This window comes from Gouania willdenowi, chromosome 21, assembly GCF_900634775.1.
Source record: "Gouania willdenowi chromosome 21, fGouWil2.1, whole genome shotgun sequence".
In the NCBI taxonomy this organism is placed as follows: domain Eukaryota; kingdom Metazoa; phylum Chordata; class Actinopteri; order Blenniiformes; family Gobiesocidae; genus Gouania; species Gouania willdenowi.
The window spans coordinates 23,028,268-23,048,015 of NC_041064.1; the positions used below are offsets into that span (position 1 = coordinate 23,028,268).

Genomic DNA, 19,748 nt, shown 5'->3' on the forward strand with positions numbered 1-19,748 from the left:
ACAATTTTTTTTTTTTGATGAAAGTAGAGGCTTCAATCGTTCAGAATCTGGTAACAGAGTTCAGATAGTCATAGTAGAAAATATCAGTCAAAATGCTCAAAAATGGCTGGCACTGAGGGGGGTAGAAAATGTGAGAATGGCTGGCACTGAATGAGTTAATTAAAAATCACCTGTTCCCGTTGTGTTGCTTCCCCCACAGCTTCGGTGGTTCAGCTAAAGCACAGTTTCTTCTTCAGAGACTCTTCCTACCTGTCTCTCGTCAAGTAAACTATGTTTATTCATTCTTTGATTAAAGACAAGCTCTCTCATAAACCTCCATGATGATCCCTCCCTGGAGGGCTATGGCTTATCTTCTTCAGGGTCTAATTTGATACTTCAGCCTCCTGGTTTGCAGGGGCTTTATTGCACCTCTCCCTTGGTCAACCGGAAAAGGTCTGAGTTTTTGGATTTCATGTCTCAGAAGTCACAGTTAACGGTGCTGAAGCCCGGCAGAGTGGCACGCCCTTTCATCCGAAGGTCGCTCTCCAGGCCCGTGTTGATCAGCTGGATCAGGCTCTTCTCAAAGACGAGAGGATGGTAGCTGCCCAGTGTACATGCAACGTCGTGAAAGTTCTCATGGTAGTGGCAAAGGCTCGTCTGCCTCGTGGAGGGAATGTATTCGTACACATGAACCTGCTCACAGAGCGCCATCATCAGGATGATTCCTGTAATGTGAGCAGAAACACAATTAAGACATTTTATGTTAACAGGGGCCTCGTTTTTCACATAAAATATTAAACTTTTGTGGTGTATCAGGGACGGTTTGTGTGCGGGTCTCTGGCCCAGTAAATACGCTCCTCAATAGTGTCTGTGCGCCTTGCTTTGAGTCTAACCATCTGCAGTCAATTAAAGAGACAAAACCCTGCGACCCTGAAAAAAGGAACAAGCGGCTCAGAAAATTGATGGGTGGATAAAGAGACTTGTTTGTTATAATTGTCTGGGGATGTTTCTTAATGCAGCACATAAAGGCCCTGCAACAATAAGAGCTTTAAAGTAATGAAATAAAACATGTACATGTGGCAATATGCACCTATTCATCTTGGTTGCTACACGCCAATAACCAAGAAAGAAGAAGAAGAGACAATCGTAAAAGCAGACAATTTATAACAACAATCACAATTTTCAAAATACATTTATTGTAACATACATATAAATGCAGTAAAATTGATTATTTAAAACTATTTTTTTCTTTGCAGCCTCATGGTTCTAATGGTCTATGGGCTGGTCCCGGTCCACAGCCTGGTAGTTGAGGACCAATGTCTAAAATAGTTTGGGTTTTACAGTGTAGAAGTATTAGTCAATGAAAGTCCACACAATTTATCTCAAACAAGAGTTACAGGGATAAGGAGACAATGATTGTTGTATGACTTGTCTTGTACAATAACAATTAAGGCTAACGATCTATCTATTTATCTATCTATCTATCTATCTATCTATCTATCTATCTATCTATCTATCTATCTATCTATCTATCTATCTATCTATCTATCTATCTATCTATCTATCTATTTATCTATCTATCTAAATAGGATCTTTTTTTTTTTTCAAGAATTGCAGCACATGTGTTACACAATTTGTATTATGGCATGTTTTCAATATTTCCAAGACTTTTTGAAGCAGGTTTTACAATTCAACATATAAAACATGAAAAAAATCCCTTAAGTATTTTATATTATTTTTTTACTTAGATTTTACTAAAGAATACAAACTGGATCATTATTTCAATTCCACAAAAGATGTTGCACGTATACAGAAGTAAGGAATCATTCACATAATACAGTATCTATTATTTTAATAAGAGCTATATCACTAAAGATTAAAGTGATTAAAATGGGCCAAAAGTAGTCAAGAGTGGCAAAAAAACAAAAACAAAAAAGAGGAAACAGGTTGTTTGTAATGGCAAAAGGTAGCTTAAATGAGCAAAATGTGGCTAACAATAATGAAAAAGTGTGGAACAAAAAGAGGCAAAATGTAATAAAGAGTGTTATTTATTAGGCAAAAGGTAGCTTATTTGGATGAAAAGCGGCAAAAAATGATCGGAGAATCAACAAAAATTGGATAAGTATCAAAAAGAACTTGCAAAAATTGACAAAAGTTAGGAAAAGGGGATATTTATTGGCTGAAAGAGCTAAAATCTGAAAAAATGACATAGCAAAGGAAGTAGCAAAATGGCTGAAGAAAAAGGTAAAAAGAGGTTAAAAAGTTTCCCTCATAAAGTTTTAATATAATAAATATATAATAATAATTAAAATTAAAGCCGCGAGTGGCGTCATAGGGTCCGATGAAGCGGCCGGGGGCGGTAACCCACGGTCACGTATACCACTGTTAAGGATTTGGGAATTGGCCTGAGCAAATTTGTCATGATAGGCCCCTCCCACTTTTTACAGCCTGCTCTATTTGCCATAGCAATGTGCTTCCATCTAATAAGATTCATCCTACAGTGTTTTGAAGTCAACACGACATGTCGTCTTTCCGCTAGAGCTGCTGGCGTAGGACGGCCCAAGAAGCGGCGCCCTCTGAGAGCGCAAGGCATTGTGGGTGTTTTTGGTTATTGTTTGTTGTTTGGGGCTGTACGGTCATCATGTGTATCAAATATGAAGCACTTTGAACTTTGCATTCTGGAGTTGCAAGCGTTTTTGTATAACGGCGTAGTTATGGCGAAGGATTTTCCTGTGTGATTATAGGCCCCTCCCACTGGCCATGATGGGAAATTTGGTCATCGAGCGTTGTTTATGGATGGACAATCATCGTGTGTATCAAATATGAAGCAGTTTGAACTTTGCATTGGAGCGTTCTAAGCGTTTTCCTATTACAGCGTGCTGATGGCGAGGGATTTTGCTGTGTCATTATAGGCCCCTCCCACTGGCCATGATGGGTAATTTGGTCATCGAGCATTGTTTATGGATGGACAATCATCGTGTGTATCAAATATGAAGCAGTTTGAACTTTGCATTGGAGCGTTCTAAGCGTTTTCCTATTACAGCGTGCTGATGGCGAGGGATTTTGCTGTGTCATTATAGGCCCCTCCCACTGGCCATGATGGGTAATTTGGTCATCGAGCGTTGTTTATGGATGGACAATCATCGTGTGTATCAAATATGAAGCAGTTTGAACTTTGCATTGGAGAGGTATAAGCATTTTCCTATTACTGATGGCGAAGGATTTTCCAGTGGCATTTTAGGCCCCTCCCACTGACCACAGTCTGTTGTTTCTTCAATAGGAATGTGCTCCCCTTTGTGTAGGTTCATCCTACAGTGTTTTGAAGTCAACACGACATATCGTCTGTCCGCTACAGCTGCTCGTGTAGGACGACCACAGAAGCGGCGCCCTCTGAGAACGCAAAGCATTGTGGGTAAATTGGTTATCGTGTTTTGTTTAGAGCTGGACAGTCGTCATGTGTATCAAATATGAAGCAGTTTGAACTTTGCAATCTAGAGTTATAAGCTTTTTCCTAGAACGGCGTCCTGTTGATGCTAACCGTGTACATGACCATAAATGCCACCGGTCGAAAACACAAGGCATGATGGGAAATGTTTCAAAGCAGTCATGACCAAGCTTGGGCACATGTCCTTTGTGTGAAATTTGAAGCTGATCGTAGTTTGTGTGTCAGAGTTATGGAGATTTGGACATTTCTGCATGCTAACAAAAATTAGCATTGCATTTTTGTGGCGTTGCCACGACCAAACCGTGACAGATACGCAAATTCTTTCGATAACTTTTTATCTTCAATGGGTCCTAAGTGGTATTGCCAAGTTTTAAGCGAATCGGAGGAATCCCCTCAGACTAGTTCGCACAGATGCGTTTCGAGGGCGAAACGCCATTTTTGACCTTTGACCCAAGATGGCTGACTTCCTGTTTGGTTTTGGGCGGGGTCACAATGTAACTTTTTGCTCATTCTGGGCCGAAGACTACATGTGGCGATTTTCGTACATATCGGTCAAACCTGGCGGTCGTGCGGTTCCATCGTTTTTTTGGCAGTGAAAACGCACGCTGCGCGAGGGGGTCGAATTAGCGTTCAAAGTGGGGAGGTACATAATAATAATAAATAAAAGCGAAAACAATAGGTTCCTCTGTCCCATTCTGGGACATCGGACCCTAATTAAGACCTAAAGAGCCACATGTTGAGTATCACTGATTTAATAACAGCTTTTTCGTGGTTTCAGTAAATTAATTTAATAAAGTAAATTAGGAGTCGGCAGTTGCCCTGCATCTAAACTACCCATCTCCTCTGTTGTCATGCAATCTACTAAAGTCATTTCCTAGTGTGAGACTTTTATCAATAAAAACTCAATTTGGTGATCAGAGACTTTAAGATAGACACCATTTTGACACACTTCTTCCGATGCATCATGTAATTGAGATAAAAGCGAGAACGTGCACTTAAACTCCATCAGGAAGCCAGTGGATCTTTCCAACTAATCATCTTGAAGGTCAATTTAACCTCTTGGTGTTGGAAACACTCTGCTAGACAAGCAGGACATACTATTAGTGGACCGTTTCATCACATCCATTGAGCACAGTGGTTCTCACACTTTTTAGCTCTGAAACCCCCTTTCTCCTACTTTTGAATCTTCGTACTCCATCATGTCCAACTACAAACAACATTTTGCTCAGAATACTGTGAAAAACTCATTCTAAAGAATCTCATTTTGTAAATAAGTGGAATAAAACAATATTTAGTGCCTCCTGAATAGATTTATTTCTATAGTTGATGATTGATTTCTATAGGTGATCTCCCTCCTTATGTGGGACCAAGACTGAACCTTGTATGATCAGTTAATTTTCTAATCAAGATAATATCTATCATCATTTTGTGTGTTTTCTGTGTCATTTTGTGTGTTTTTTTTGTTTTGCCTGTCAAATTTGTCTACAGTGGAAGAGTTGATTGAAGGAATCGATAATACATTCTACTCTGGAATAAAGCAAACAATCTTGATGTGTTCATGGCATGATTGATTGAGAAGACTGCTGAGTCAAATGCACTTTGTGACACTTTGACTGGAGCTCAGACAGAAGGATCAGAGCATGTTGGAGCTGTAGAGAAATGCTACAATAAAAAAGACTTTGGTTGACTGCTTCTATTGTATTTTTTTGGGTAAATTTATTTTTGATTAAACATTGTTGTGGCGAAGAAAAACTGACTGTACATGGATTAGGCAATCAGCTGAAAATGGGGGAACATAAAAATAATTCAGGTTTCCCTTTGTTTTCATTTTTGAAGTATTTAAAAAACAACACACCGTTTAGCGATTAAAAGCAATGCTAAAAGAAAAGAGCTGCAATCTATCTATATGTTGTTTATTATTTACATTATATCATATATCTATATTTTGGTTTATTTTGAAAAGTATTCATTAACATTAAATACAAAAACAAAAACTAAAAAAGCTGGAAATCATGACACTATAGTGAGTCTTCTAAAGCACATTTCATTTCACAGATCCCAACGTGCACTGTAACGCTTAGTTTTTGCTCATTTAGCTCAGTTTTATATTTTTTTGTTTGGTGTATTTTTCTGTAGTGAATATTTTTTGGAGTCATCATTATGTGTATTTTTTTTTTACTTTCAGTTGTCTTTTTGTGCATTTTTTTTTATAATTGTTTTTGGTTGCCATTGTAGTGTGATTCGGGAGTCATTTTGTGTACTTTTTGTATAAATATTGTTTAGTTTTTTGTTTTATTTTACTCATTTAGTATATATTTATTATAAATAAATATGTGTGTTTTCCCGTGAAATGTTTGAGACGCTGATAACCATTCTCCAAAGGAATCCGTGTATCATTCGTTTTTCATTATGTAACAAAAACATGAAAAACAAAAAAAAAACACTTATTTGATATTTGTTTGTAGACGCTGCATCGACTGCTGCAGCCCAGAGAAAGAGATGAATGATGTGCTTACATATTAGTCTTTCTTTTTTTTTTTTTTTTTACCTTGTCTGCACATGCTGTTGAAGGTTAACACTACAAGAAGTGCAATCTTTTAACAGCAATGCATATTTTATTATTGCAATTAAATAAATGAATTTATTTCATTGCATAATTGTGACCATCACCAGCCCTCCCTAGGGAAGGGTAAATACTTTATTAAAGGGAGGATGTAAAAAAGAGAGGGCAGTGTTACACCAGGGTGAGGTGGGTGGGGGGGGGAGTTAACAGGGAGGAGGGATACAAGATAGGAAAACGAATGGGTGGGGAATAGTCAATAAGTTTCAAGTGATGTGATGTGAAATTGTGGTTGTGTATATTGTGCTTATTGTTGTGTTATCAAGCCAGTCTGGTGACCAGTGTGCGGCTTAGGAATAATGGTGGTGGCTGTGAGCAGAGGAGGAAGTGAGTTGAAGTTACATAAAACAGGTATTTGGGAACAACGTGTCTATGGTTGAGCCCAGTATGAGTGTTATCCCACAGCCCGAGGCCAGTGCGTCCATGACAAATGTGATTCCAAGAGCCGCTACTGCAAAACCCATGAGCCACCCCCGGGCCCGAAGAAGCAGTCGGGCCAGCAGAAAGAGCGAGAGATCTAGGGGCCCCCGGCGACCACCCCACAGCCAAGCAGTCCCCCGAACGCCCCCAAGGTCCCAAGCCGAGAGGCTGCCATTGCCCCCCCCATACACACCCGAAAAGCCCCCAAGGAGCCAAGGACCCAGCGCACCACGCCACCGACTCCAACCCCCAACCCCCTTGATCTTATTGTTACTGTTCCCGGTCACTTATTTAATGCAGTCGTTAATTGAATGCTCTTTTAATTTCTGATACATTTTAGGCTTCTAAATTTGCCTTGCCAAATGATCTTTATTGTCAATGAAGAAAGGGTTTTTAAGAAGATTGGCATGAAACTGAGCATTTCCACCTGTCATGTCTCCATTCTCCACCACACACTTTAAGAAGCATTGCTCTACTAACAGGCCTGTTTCTCTTTTAATGTACAAACGTTTCTTTAGAATTAGGGCTACATTTGGGTGAAAGTTGCAAATCTGTAGCGCATATGGTTGATTTGTTATGAATTTTTATAAATATGAACTTTAGACAAGCAGAAGAAGAATAATGTATGTACGCCCGTCTGTCAATTTTTAAAAGTCAATGTGGCCCCTCAGCCAAAAACTTTGCCCACCCGTACTCTAGATATTGTGAAAGTGCTAAGTTTTTACAGTGCAAACAAAAAAAAGGTGCAGGAGTAAATCTGGACTCCTCTATGGGCACCTGCCAGTAGCCTTTGTAGAGATCAAGCGTGGTGACATATCTTCCCTGTCCAATATTCTCGAGCAGGTTGTCAATTCAGGTCATTGGAGAATTCTGAACCCGCCAAAATTTAACGTCTTATGGAGAAAAGTGATATCACAGGGAATACTGGAAACGAACTAAAACTGAAATGGTGTCAAGCAAATCACTATCCTCGTTGTCTGGTGAAGAAACACAAGAAATTAAGGAAAAAACACTTCTATGCATTCGATGCAATGCAAATGATCTTCAACTTGTTGTTCGATGAGGCCTTCACCCTGTCTTTATCTGATAACAGCTTTAAAATACAACTAAACAAATGTTTTGGATTGGCCTTGTGATTCAGTCTGCAAAAAAACACTCGTTACATGTTGGGATATGACCGCTAAAACCACTATACTGTTAAGTGGTTAATGATTAAGTTTCTGGGTGTTTAAGTAACTTAACAGGTTTATTTGAAAAATGTTTCCCTTTTAAAAAAAAGAACAAGTGAAGATGAAGTATCAAGAAAAATGATGTGTTTAAAAGAAAAGGCTGAGTGTGTCTGGGGATGACAGCTAAATTAATAAACGCATAAAAAGACAACCATGGACATTGACATTCTATCTATGTCACGATGGGGTTTTATTTTGGAGGGCAGGCAGGAGATCTTAGACTCCCTTCCAGCAACTTTCTCCTGCTGATTGGCCTCCAGCTGCAATTGATTAAACTGCTGAGTAAAAATGTGGAGGCTTTGGTTCACTTCGGTGCTGGGACATTACTTGCTGTGACTATGGTTCTTGGTTTTGCTTTTTGTTGTTTTCTGATTACCTCTGCCTCCCTGGACTGACCATGCCTATGAGAACAATAAATACTGGTATGATGCTCCGCCTCCGTCCCTGCATTTGGGTCTGCACCCACACATGCCCGTGACAGAATGTCCCAGCCAACAGCAGACCCAGCGCGAACCTCGGTGGAGGATTTTTTATTTTTCAGCAAGTTGGAGGAGCTCCTGGCCGAGCTGGAGCCCCTGCTCTCCAGACTGAGGGAGACCAACTGTCCCCAGGAGAGAGTGAACACTCTGATGGGAGTTTGTGTGGCCATTTGTCTTCGACCTGCTCTGGAGAGAGTTCCCGTCGTGGTGAAGACTTTGGAGAACGCCAAGAAGCAGATCAGAAGATTGCTGGGTTCTCCCTATACTCCACTACCAGAGACGTCCTCAGCACACAACTCTCAGGTGCAGTCCAGTTCCCAGCCCGAGTCCCCTAGCTCCCAGGGTAGCGTTCCTGAGTCCCCTAGCTCCCAGGCTAGCGTTCCTGAGTCTCCTAGCTCCCAGGCTAGTGTTCCTGAGTCTCCTAGCTCCCAGGCTAGCGTTCCTGAGTCCCCTAGCTCCCAGGCTAGCGTTCCTGAGTCCCCTAGCTCCCAGGCTAGCGTTCCTGAGTCCCCTAGCTCCCAGGCTAGCGTTCCTGAGTCCCCTAGCTCCCAGGCTAGCGTTCCTGAGTCCCCTAGCTCCCAGGCTAGCGTTCCTGAGTCCCCTAGCTCCAAGGCTAGTGTTCCTGAGGCTCCACGCACCCGGCCGCCGCCTGCCCTGCCGCCAGTGCCGGCCGCCGCCTGCCCTGCCGCCAGTGCCGGCTCCACGTACCCGGCTGCCGCCTGCCCTGCCGCCAGTGCCGGCTCCACGCACCCGGCCGCCGCCTGCCCTGCCGCCAGTGCCGGCTCCACGCACCCGGCCGCCGCCTGCCCTGCCGCCAGTGCCGGCTCCACGCACCCGGCCGCCGCCTGGCCTGCCGCCAGTGCTGGCTCCCCGCACCAGGCCGCCGCCAACGTCGCCGCCAGTGCCGGCTCCCCGCACCAGGCCGCCGCCAACGTCGCCGCCAGTGCCGGCTCCCCGCACCAGGCCGCCAACTCCCAGCTTTCCTGTCCCGTCTGAGCCCGGCCCGCCGGAGGTCTTCCCGTCTGCCTCGGCGGCTCCGCCTCATTTGAGGCCGCCGGACTCCTGGTTCCCTGCTTCGCCGGCTCCGCCTCATGGGAGGCCGCCGGACTCCTGGTCCCCTGCTTCGCCGGCTCCGCCTCATGGGAGGCCGCCGGACTCCTGGTCACCTGCTGCGCCGGCTCCGCCTCATGGGAAGCCGCCGGACTCCTGGTCCCCTGCTGAAGGGTTCAGTATGTGCATGTGTGTTTGTACCATATGAGAACCATGACCCTAACCATGTCAATCAAACAGATAAGACGATTGCTGCAGAAGCACTGTGTGCTCGATGTAAGGAGATATATACTGTACTGTATATACATGTTCATGCATGTACTCACCCATGAAGCCAGATGAAGTAGGATTTGGCTGGATGTTCACCTCAGTGTTGCTCTGAACCAAATCCCACGCTTGCCATATATAACTGGGATGGAGGATGTAGAAGGGCTGCTCAGGATGTAGCTTGCGGTGCTTGACATATGGATCAAAGAGGTTGAAGTCTGGAGCAGCATACCACTGAGCGAATAAACAGAGACAGAGGGAAGGAAAACAGCAATTTCTGGTGAACCCCAAATCATTTTTTTTCTAGAATTACTTTTTAATCATGTTTGAGTTAAAATATTTTTTTAATTAAAATTTAGTTTAACTAAATTTATATTTCATGAAGTGAAATTATAGAAATACAGTTGTTTAAGATTTTGTGTTTTAATGAAAAGAAAATTTTTAAAACTTTTTAAAATTTTTTCAGAAATTTCAGGCAACCCCATTTAAACTCCAGGTGACCCCACATGGGGTCCCGACCCCGAGGGTGATCCGAGAACCATATTCCTCATAAAATCCATAAGTAATGACCCCTTCATTTGTCTATACCATGATTGACTGGATCCATTCATTTAATAAATATAAATACAAAAATAAGTTTCAGCTAATTAGATAATTTCCTCGTTCGGCTTTGTTCTCCAGCAGCCAAACTGAAACGAAGCTCCAATTGAGTACATTTGTTGTCAAATCCAGAGACTTTTTTACCAGTAGAGTGAAAATTGATAGGTTCTAGGCAAAGTGGAAGAGGGAATATTAAGGTCTGGAACATTGTTGTGTATATTGTGTGATAAACCAGTGCTTTCATGCTGACCTTGTAAATATGCAATAACGAAGGAATAATAATCAGGCGAGACAGGGATGTGATAATCAGCCTGATTATTTCAATCATTGAGACAACAGGCCACCCTTAGCAGGAGAATCCATTCCTATCACAAACCTGATCAGAGTACTTCATGTTTTTATTGATCGTGGCAAAGGAGCATTCCCTGAATGACAATTAAACCAGTGTGAAAAAGAAGGAGAGGAGGGGGCTATAGGTGAAGGATGGAATATAGACAAAAACATGCTGTGGTAACACGTGCCAGCCTGCATGAGAGTGTTTGTTAAAGGCACAAAGGAGACACACAGTGGGCAGAGACAGATGGACATGAGGCAGGGGAGCCATATATGAATGTGTTGAAGCTTCATTTATGTTTGGATGCTTATCAGAACTGTGTATACATCCCATAGTGTTTGGCCCCTGGGTGAAAATGAGTTTGACAGCCCTGGATTGAAGTATCCATCTCAAATTTGCAGCTTGTGTTTGGTCTTCCAGGTTTAAAGTGATCAGAACCTATACTTTAAGGTTATCAAGGTGACTGAGAAACAGCGTCAGAGGCAGCAAACACACATTGATCGAGTTGAGGATAGAAAAGCCTTAGTATAAATGAAGGAACGCATTATTTTGTGGGTGTAAAAAAGTGACCAACACGATATTAGACTTGTATGTATTATTGGTGTAATAGTCATCAAACAACATTCATTCCATTACAAACACAAATGTAATTGTATTCCATTGGACTTTGATGGAATAGACATTTTGATCCAACCCAGGATCAATGGGTCAGTGTGGTGCGGTGGCTTCCAATAGCTGCTCTTATATGCTCATTTGTTGTGAATGCAAAGGCATGTCTGGGGCTTTGGGATACCTCTCATTGTGATGTAACTTAGAACAATTTAATTACAACAAAAAACTCTGTCACACTTGTAAGCACACACCTAATCCTTCTGCTCGCTTTTATTTTCATTGTGTCTGAGCAATGGGATCTTTTTCTCTACTATTTTCTCTTCATATGTCTATGAAAGGCACAGCAGATTTCACCCTTCTGTACAAAAGGCTTCACTCTCGCTCTTCTTTTTAGTGTCCACCGTAATTCCTTTTTCAAACTAATTAACCAGTGATGCATTTGATGAGACTGTAGTGGCCAAAATTACTTTCACATAAAATGCAAAAATACTCCAGATAAATGCCCAAGGTTCAATCTAATTTGGAGCATATTGAAAGGAGCTCTGCCTTCATGCATCACAGCATTACTTATAGTTTAGTGTTGATTGTTTTTAGTAATGTATTTACATATTGTTTTATTGAACTGGAAAAATAAACCTGCAGAAATATTTAGTCAGTTACTGCTTTAACTGTGTAAATTCCTTTATATTTCTATCACAACATATTTAGATTGTGAAATATTAAAACTAACTTTGGTTTAAGACCAGGGGTGAAAAGTATAACAAATTACATTTACTCTCGTTACTGTAATTGAGTAGCTTTTTTGTGTACTTCTTTTTTTGAGTACTTTTTAAAATCCGTAATTTTACTTTTACCTAAGTAAATTTTGTTTCAAGTAACAGTACTTTGCTACATTTGAAATAGATTATGTTACAGAGTAAAATAAATCCCGCACACGGACGGGAGTCTGCTAGAGCTGTTGTTAGGCTCAGCCAATAGAATATGTATGTATATGTCTATGGCCTGCTCTGTTGATTCACGTGACGTCACTCACATTGCTGCACTGCGACAAAGCGAGAGCGCTAAATTCTGATGGAGAGCAGGAAACTTGAGATTCTGCCGTTTGAAATCATCAAAATGCCCATGTTTTGTGGAGTTTACGGCTGCTCCAATCATTCTTACTGAGAAAACGAAAAGAGATTTTATAGAATACTGAATATTGTCATTCACAAAGGTGAGAAATGTAAAAAAGCTCAGTCGGGAGGAGCAGAGTCTGCTGATGCTCGTGTCTGTAGCGACCACTTGGTCAGAGGTATGTTAGCGAGCTAACTTTGTTTTTGTGGATGTGTTTATATAGCATTAGGTTGTCGTTAAATGCTCATTTACTATTATTTATCTTCTTTCTTTCACCCCTGCTGCACACTGTGCACATAAAGCTGAACACCCTAAGGCTCAAACATACTCGAGCATACATCACTCCAGCGGAGTCGACCCGGCCATTTATCTGCAAAGCTCAGATGTTACTGCCGCCCGGAAATTGTGCGCTTACATGGTATCACACAAAACACTGCTCGGCATGTATCGAGGCGCATTAAATGAAACAGCAGAGATTCGTCACTTTTATAATAAGTATTGACTAGGCCACTGGGAGTGAGGCCCAAGGCCAAGGCAGGCTGACTTGATGATACTGTATCATGTTTTTCTACAGTCAGTGCCTTCTCCTCGCCCTTCTCTGTCTTCTCCATTTCAGGCGTCGTGAAGCTGATGATGGTAGTTCCTGATCTGTGGTTCATGGCTCAACTAGTCTGAGACACCCTGATGTTCTATCTCTCTATCAGGTTCTGTTGGTCCTTCTGTCCACTAACCCCAACCAGTCACAGCAGACGGCTGCCACCTCTGAACCTGGTTCTGCTGGAGATTTCTTCCTGTTAAAAGGGAGTTGTTTCTTCCCACTGTCACTAAATGCTTATTCATATGGATGTTGTTGGGTTTTCTTATTATGAATTTCATATTTTGAGTACATTGAGATAACTTTGTTGTAATTTGTGCTATACAAATAAAGTTGAATTGAATTGAATTGAAATGTAAACATTAGATATACGGGGACTGAAATGCACATCAAAGCAATCTTTTTACTAAAAACTCTTAAAAAAAGTCACAAAAACTACTACATAAGCTTGTGATTGATTGATGTCCGGGTTGCTAACTTAATGTAAAAACACACTGAGTTTGTTTCTGTTATAGTTGCCAAAAAGCTGTGTTTGATTGTCACAGCATCATCTATCCTACACATATGTTTCATATCTAATTACACTTGTGATTTATGAATGTACTGTGTACTTGTAACTAATTAGTATGTTGTTTTTTGGTATTTGACGGTAGTTTCGGTTTGCCTGCCATCTAATCGCCTTAACCAGCCTGCTCCGACTCCTCTGTGAGCCAGTCAACCCCACAATCCTGCTTTTCACCAGGTTTTGCTGACATAAGTGACACCTCGAACAGCTTGCAGACTTACCAGTCGTTGTAAATATTGTAATATTAAACTGTTGATGTATAGTGTTATTTTGTGTGTTATACTTGTGTTTCATTGACATTTTTATTAAAATATTGTATTGCAAATCTGCCTGATTCAGTGTTTTGAATACATGCATGATCAGAGGTGAAAGTAATTGATTAAAAGTACTCACGTTACTGTAATTGAGTGGTTTTTACAAGTACTTGTACTTTTTAAAATATTTCTAAATCGGTACTTTTACTAAGTACGTTTTAAGTTTATTACGTTTCTACACCTAACTGTTAAGTATTTTTTTTATTTTGAAATGATCAATGGACCATGTGAAACTACAAAAAATGAAATGAACAGACAAGCAAATACATCACATCGTAGATAACCAATCAGAATAAACGTAATGCGTGCGAGGGGTGAAAGTAACTAACTGAGTGCTATTTAATTGTGCTACCTTTTTACTTCTACTTGAATATTTTATGTATGACTTGTACTTGAGTATAATTTCAATCAAGCAACAGTATTTCTACTTGAGTAGGATGTATCAGTACTCTTTATACCTCTGTGCATGATGCATTGAATACAGTTTAGGCAGATGGGTAAAACAGGAGAAATGTATACAAACTGAAAATACACTGTCAACAGATCATTTTGATTTACTGCAAAAAGCAGTGGCAAAACAAACATGAATTGACAACAACAAAAGCAAACTTGCATACGTAGCCTTTAATTTACCACTGCGCTGCTGCACGTTCAATCTGCCTCTTCTAATGGTGGCAGTTTGCCACAGCAAAAGAAAAGAAGTTCTGCAGATTGTTCCGAACAGCAAATGCTGTTCTGCCAGCACTCCTGGTAGGGACAAAGAGGTCCTCTGCTCCAGCTGTCTGTCTCCAATCTCCATTCATCTGCAGGGATCGGGAACAAGAACAGGAATTATATTTAGAATCTTATAATTCTTTAACAAATTATACCGTAGAAGTTAAGCTTTATACTAATTTTACTGTGTGTGTGTGTGTGTGCTAACCTGGCACAATATCTCCTGATGGCGAAATGGTATCAATTGTTCCAGGCAGATCCTGAGGTGGTGGTTTGGCCAGTGTGCCATTCATGAGTTTGCAACCAGACTCACTGTCGTGGAAGACACCACCATCGCTCTGGCGTCCCTAGGCTCCCACATGAGGACGAGGGAGTGATAAGGGAGTGATACCCCTTATAGTTGAAGCAATCACTCCCAGATCTTGGAGGGCAACATATTTGGATATGTTTCTCATCCAAGGAATCTGGTAGATGAGATTAGAATTGTTAGCAAGTGATGGATGAAAAAAAAAAAAAAACGTTGGTTAATGATGGATATGTATACATATTTATAACTAGATAAATCACAAACATGAAAGGTTAGGATAATCCCAAAGTCGCCAAAAGTCACAAGCAATGAGGGTCCACTGATGTCCAGAGGAAAGAGCCACATATTCAGGCTACATAATCGTCCATATTGCTTGGCACACCTGTGGTAGAAAATACTTTAGGAAATTAGGGAAAATAATAATCATCATTTCGCTTTAACATTTGACAATAAACAAACTAACAAATTCAGCAAACAGAAATATTGAAACTAATATAAACCAATTACATGCAACAAAAGTTTCTTTTAAAATTTCCCCAACATTTGATAAATGAAGCAATACTGAATTGAATAAATCAAGGGAAATAAAACATATTTAAGAATTACTTAAAAATTTCTTCTCATGTGCCTCAGACTGTCATATTTCAACATGTTATGATCTGTTGTGGAGCTGATTCACTTTTGCCATGGTCGGTTTTACCTTTATTTATACAATTATCATAAAGAAAATAATTTCTGATTCTTCCTCACATGTTTCTAAGCATAAGGGGACAAATAACAGATTATTCATAACCAATTTCTTGTGATGAATCATTTTCATTCAGTAGGATATAGGGGAAACCAACAAGTGAGTGAAATATTTTCCATTACTCACCTCGGAGACTATTGCAGACACAGTTGATGTGCCCAGTCGATAACTGGCTGCAACACTTTGCTCGGAGCAGCCGGTTGCCAAAACTCTGAAAGCAACTGCTGTCCTCTGTTCAGCGTTGATGGGTGAGTGGTGAGTGCCATGGCGCAGCTATGTCAGGCATACTCTCCTTCCTCGTCTCTTAAAGCATTTAGTAGACATACATTTCGCCGCCTCTTGTTTTTTGTCTCTTTTGAAAAGCTATCAACAAAAGCAGCTCCTCTTCCTTGTCAACAGTGTAGGACACCATGACTGAACATGTAAACAGCACGCAAAGGATTGTGGGAACTGTAGGATTGTGGGGAAAGGATTCTGGGAAATGTAGAATTTTAAGGAACGTTCACCGGAAACCACTATGTGACATTGCCCGACAAGTCCGCTTGAGTATATGAGGTCAGAGGTGCGCGGACAGTCTGTGCTGAGTCTGCTGTGCGCGGAGTCTGCTTGAGTATGTTTGAGCCTTAATGCTATTTCACTACATGTCATAAAGTACTATTCAGTAGTAGTATATATGTATGTGACAAACAAACCTCATGTATCCTTGACTGTCAGGCTAACATCATTGTTAAGATGTTTTGCAAGTTTGTTTGCATTATAGACGTTTACTGCTGAGGAGATTGTAGACCCACCCACTCAGAAGTGCGCAGATTTTTGGGGGTGGGGGTTGTGTGCGACTTAGAGCGGAGCGTTTTTGTGCCCCTCAAAGTTTTCTTAATGTCTCCCATTTAATACTGCCTGGCGCCGACTCTGGTCTCCCGTGATGAAACAGTGAGGCATGGTATTGTGCCCTGGGACTTATGTTTACGTACACTGTGGAAAGTAAAACATTACACTCACATAATAATAAGCCTTTGAAGTTCGAAGTATATTTTGAGTGAACTCATCCTTTAATAACTCTGTAAGTTGAGCATTTAATCCTTAAGTACAAGTGGCGCCGTCTATGATAAGTGCTATAAATGTACGGCCGGAGAAGAAGTGTCCAGCCCTCTCAGTGCTGCCTCCGGCTCTGCAGACACATACTATTGACTGGTCATCACATCACTGGAGCGATGGAGCGACCAAAAAGCGTGACTACACTCAGTGTGAACGCACCTATAGACTCTTGCTTCTTCAAGCATGATCTGGCTTGCTTTGTCGTGTAAGCCATTGGGTCCAACACCGCAATAGGGACTTTTCCTGCCAGAGTGTCTGCCATTGCACCTTCACGACTGATTGGACATGAACGTGCGTTGACATTTGCCAAGCAGCCAATGGTAATGCCCAAAGCTGCTCCTGGAACAGTTGGTTAGTAAAAAGATCTCTGATTGGCTTACATACTGCAGTTTTCATTTCATGGCTATTATCTGGATGCAGAGCAGCCCTATTGCTTCTGTTTCAGTTAACTACATGTTGACCACCTTATTCCTCCATTTACTTGTGAAAAGTGATTTCACGGGATCTAGTTATGCATGATTGATAGGAACAGCCATAAGCAGCACAAACAACCTGCACCTTTTTCCGTGTTCCGTATTTGAGTAGTAAAAATATCAAAGCATTCTGTGTTCTATGTATAACAATAAAAGAAAAGAAAAAAAAAAAAATCAATTTTGAAATCTATCATAAATGTACGTGTGTTTAGCTGTGTTGATTTACAAGTGCTTCTCATACCAACACAAAATGGCATCACTTGTTTACGCCTCTTAACGGGCAATGAGGCATCTACAGTATGTGTGCTTTCACATGCTTGCGTAGGTATCATTTTATAGTTTTAATGTATGAAATGGGAGATTTAACACAGTCATTTGTCACTAATGTGCAAATTACACCATTTCGATATGATCAGTTTTCCGGCATCACCACTAAGTGCCACCAAAAGCATAAATTACAATAGAAACTTGCCTACACACCTCTAAAGATGGTGCAAAGCACACACTTTAGCACTCACATGTAACTCTTGATACACCCAACTTTGGCATGTGCCACTCTTTTCTGCACATGCCTCCCTTGTTCATGAGGCTCCAACCCTCACTCCCCGTGAGAACCAGTTCAACCGGCCCAGTGACTTTGTGTTGTGAATGATGGTATCGGATACTCTGTATGATTCATACCTTGTGTAGGTCTCTATTGTAAGGTGGAGGATCCCAGGCCACCAGAGTTACATTCTTGTAGATCGAGTTAGTCATAAATGAAAAATGAGATTGTGTCAATATCTGTAAAGGGAAAAAAGTTTGAGGTTAAAATGTGATTCGATATGATTTGACAAAACAACTGCACTTATGCAAAAATATGTTATCTTAGAACATATTTACAAAGTGTGCTCAGCACAAAAACATCACAAAATCTATCTTTTGTATGTATTTTGAATAAAAAACCACTGCCTGGGGTTGATGGGTCAATGATGTAAAAAGATTTCACTGCATGGTTTGCATTGTTATTATCATGGAAATAGAAATACTTTGAAATATTATACATGCTTATAATGTACAGAAAATACATTTGAATAGATTTAAAGTAATTTTCAAGAATTTTTCAAAATGGTAGTCATGGCCAAAAAGCCGCACCACGTTATATTTTGACACTTTGCATAATGGAATAAATTACAGAAGTAATATGGTAAGTAATGTTAAAAAAAAAAATTTAAAAATCAGCGAGTGCATATATACTAAATTACTACATATTTGGTATCTTTTTATGCATTTAAACCTTTTTTTAACTAAAAGAAATGCAGCTGGAAAGAATATTTAGGTGTTACGTCATTGAGCCATGTATGCGTCACATTGTGCACAATGTGCTTGCTGGTGCATTTGCTTTATCCAGCCTGGTTTATCATTTAGAGTCACCTGTGTCCAAAACTCACAGCAAGAATGTCCATGAAATGATGAGAAGCCTGACTTGTAAAGCTAAGGTAAGGCTGCATTATTCATCAATTAATAATCAACTGAACAATTAAATGTATTTATACAAGCAAGACAAAGGACTCAATCATTTTGTAATGATGCAGATGTGATGAGCATGGCGCCAGCTGCAAAGCACCAGAATTTACATCATACACCATACAGTTAAAAACAGTATGTTCTTTGGTAATCCTTAATCTTAACAGCAGCTAATCAACTGATCATTTAATAAGAAAATATACCTCCACACAACAGACTCATGGACCCTTTTCTTTAACATATGTGGTTTCCATGGATATTAAATGGGTCATAAGCAAGATTATTTGCTTCCAAAAGTTGTTCTAATTGACAGTGGTTAAAAAATCAAATAAAATGGTTACATAAGAGACAATTAAATCATATACTTCAGTTCTTTGCCATGGTAACATTCTAAACATTGTGATCCTGACCTGATTTGTTATTTTAAAGCGATAGTTCGCCTATTTAAGACATGACGTTGTATGCAATCCTCACCATCACTATAGTGCATACACATTGTCTCACTCGGTGGTCACCTCCCTGGTCCGAGTTCTGGCCGTTTGAAGTTGGTCAAGAAAATAGTCCCGGTTAGTTTCCGGGGCCACAAAACTGTGCGTTTTTAATAGAAAAAAAGATATGCGTTTGAAAGCTTGATTCATTTATAGGGATGTAACGATTAATCGTAAGGCAGTTAAAAATCGATTCATAGGGGTCACGATTCATATCGATATTTTAAAAATTGAATCGCAGTACTTTTTTTAAACAGCAGAGGGCGCTCTATCCTTCTCTTGCTTGAACTACGTCACTCACACGTGATGTGAGCGTCTGCGCCAGGAGAGCACAATGATTGGTTGTAGGCTAGCCTATCATTTACAGTCTGTGGAGCAAGCCTTAACATGGCTGCTGCGGAGCAGAAGTTTGAAATTCAGGATGCACCGCCGTGTTTTAAGTCGGAGGTGTGGAAGCATTTTGGCTTCCCCAAGACGGAAAATGAAAGAGGTGAGGAAGTAACGGACAAGACAAAAACTGTCTGCAAATATTGCAGGAAGACAGGGAACTACACAAATAGCACAACCAACATGATGCAGCATTTAAACCGACACCACAGCGAGAAACTCCAGTCAACTCCCCTTGTTAAAAAAACAGGACAAACCACACTGACGGGACGGTTTGCGGCCCCGCTCTCCCAAACGAGTGCAAGAGCCAAAGAAATTACGAGGTGCATTGGTGTTTTCATGGCGAAAGACATGAGGCCGTTTTCTGTGGTTGAAAATGATGGATTTCGGCTTTTGATAAACACGCTG

General features: G+C 40.7%; 1 protein-coding gene across 1 annotated transcript in view; it reads right to left on the bottom strand.

Moving 5' to 3' along the window:
• Positions 1-288: 288 nt before the first annotated feature.
• LOC114455163 (beta-galactoside alpha-2,6-sialyltransferase 2-like) overlaps positions 289-19,748 on the bottom strand; it is a 50,335-nt gene continuing 30,875 nt past the window's right edge. The window contains exons 5-7 of the mRNA XM_028436216.1: positions 17,641-17,742; positions 9,549-9,723; positions 289-704 (exon numbers count right to left, since the gene is read on the bottom strand). Of these exons, the coding sequence (XP_028292017.1) occupies positions 457-704; positions 9,549-9,723; positions 17,641-17,742 (525 nt within the window). The 3' untranslated portion in view covers positions 289-456. The remainder of the gene's footprint in view (positions 705-9,548; positions 9,724-17,640; positions 17,743-19,748) is intronic.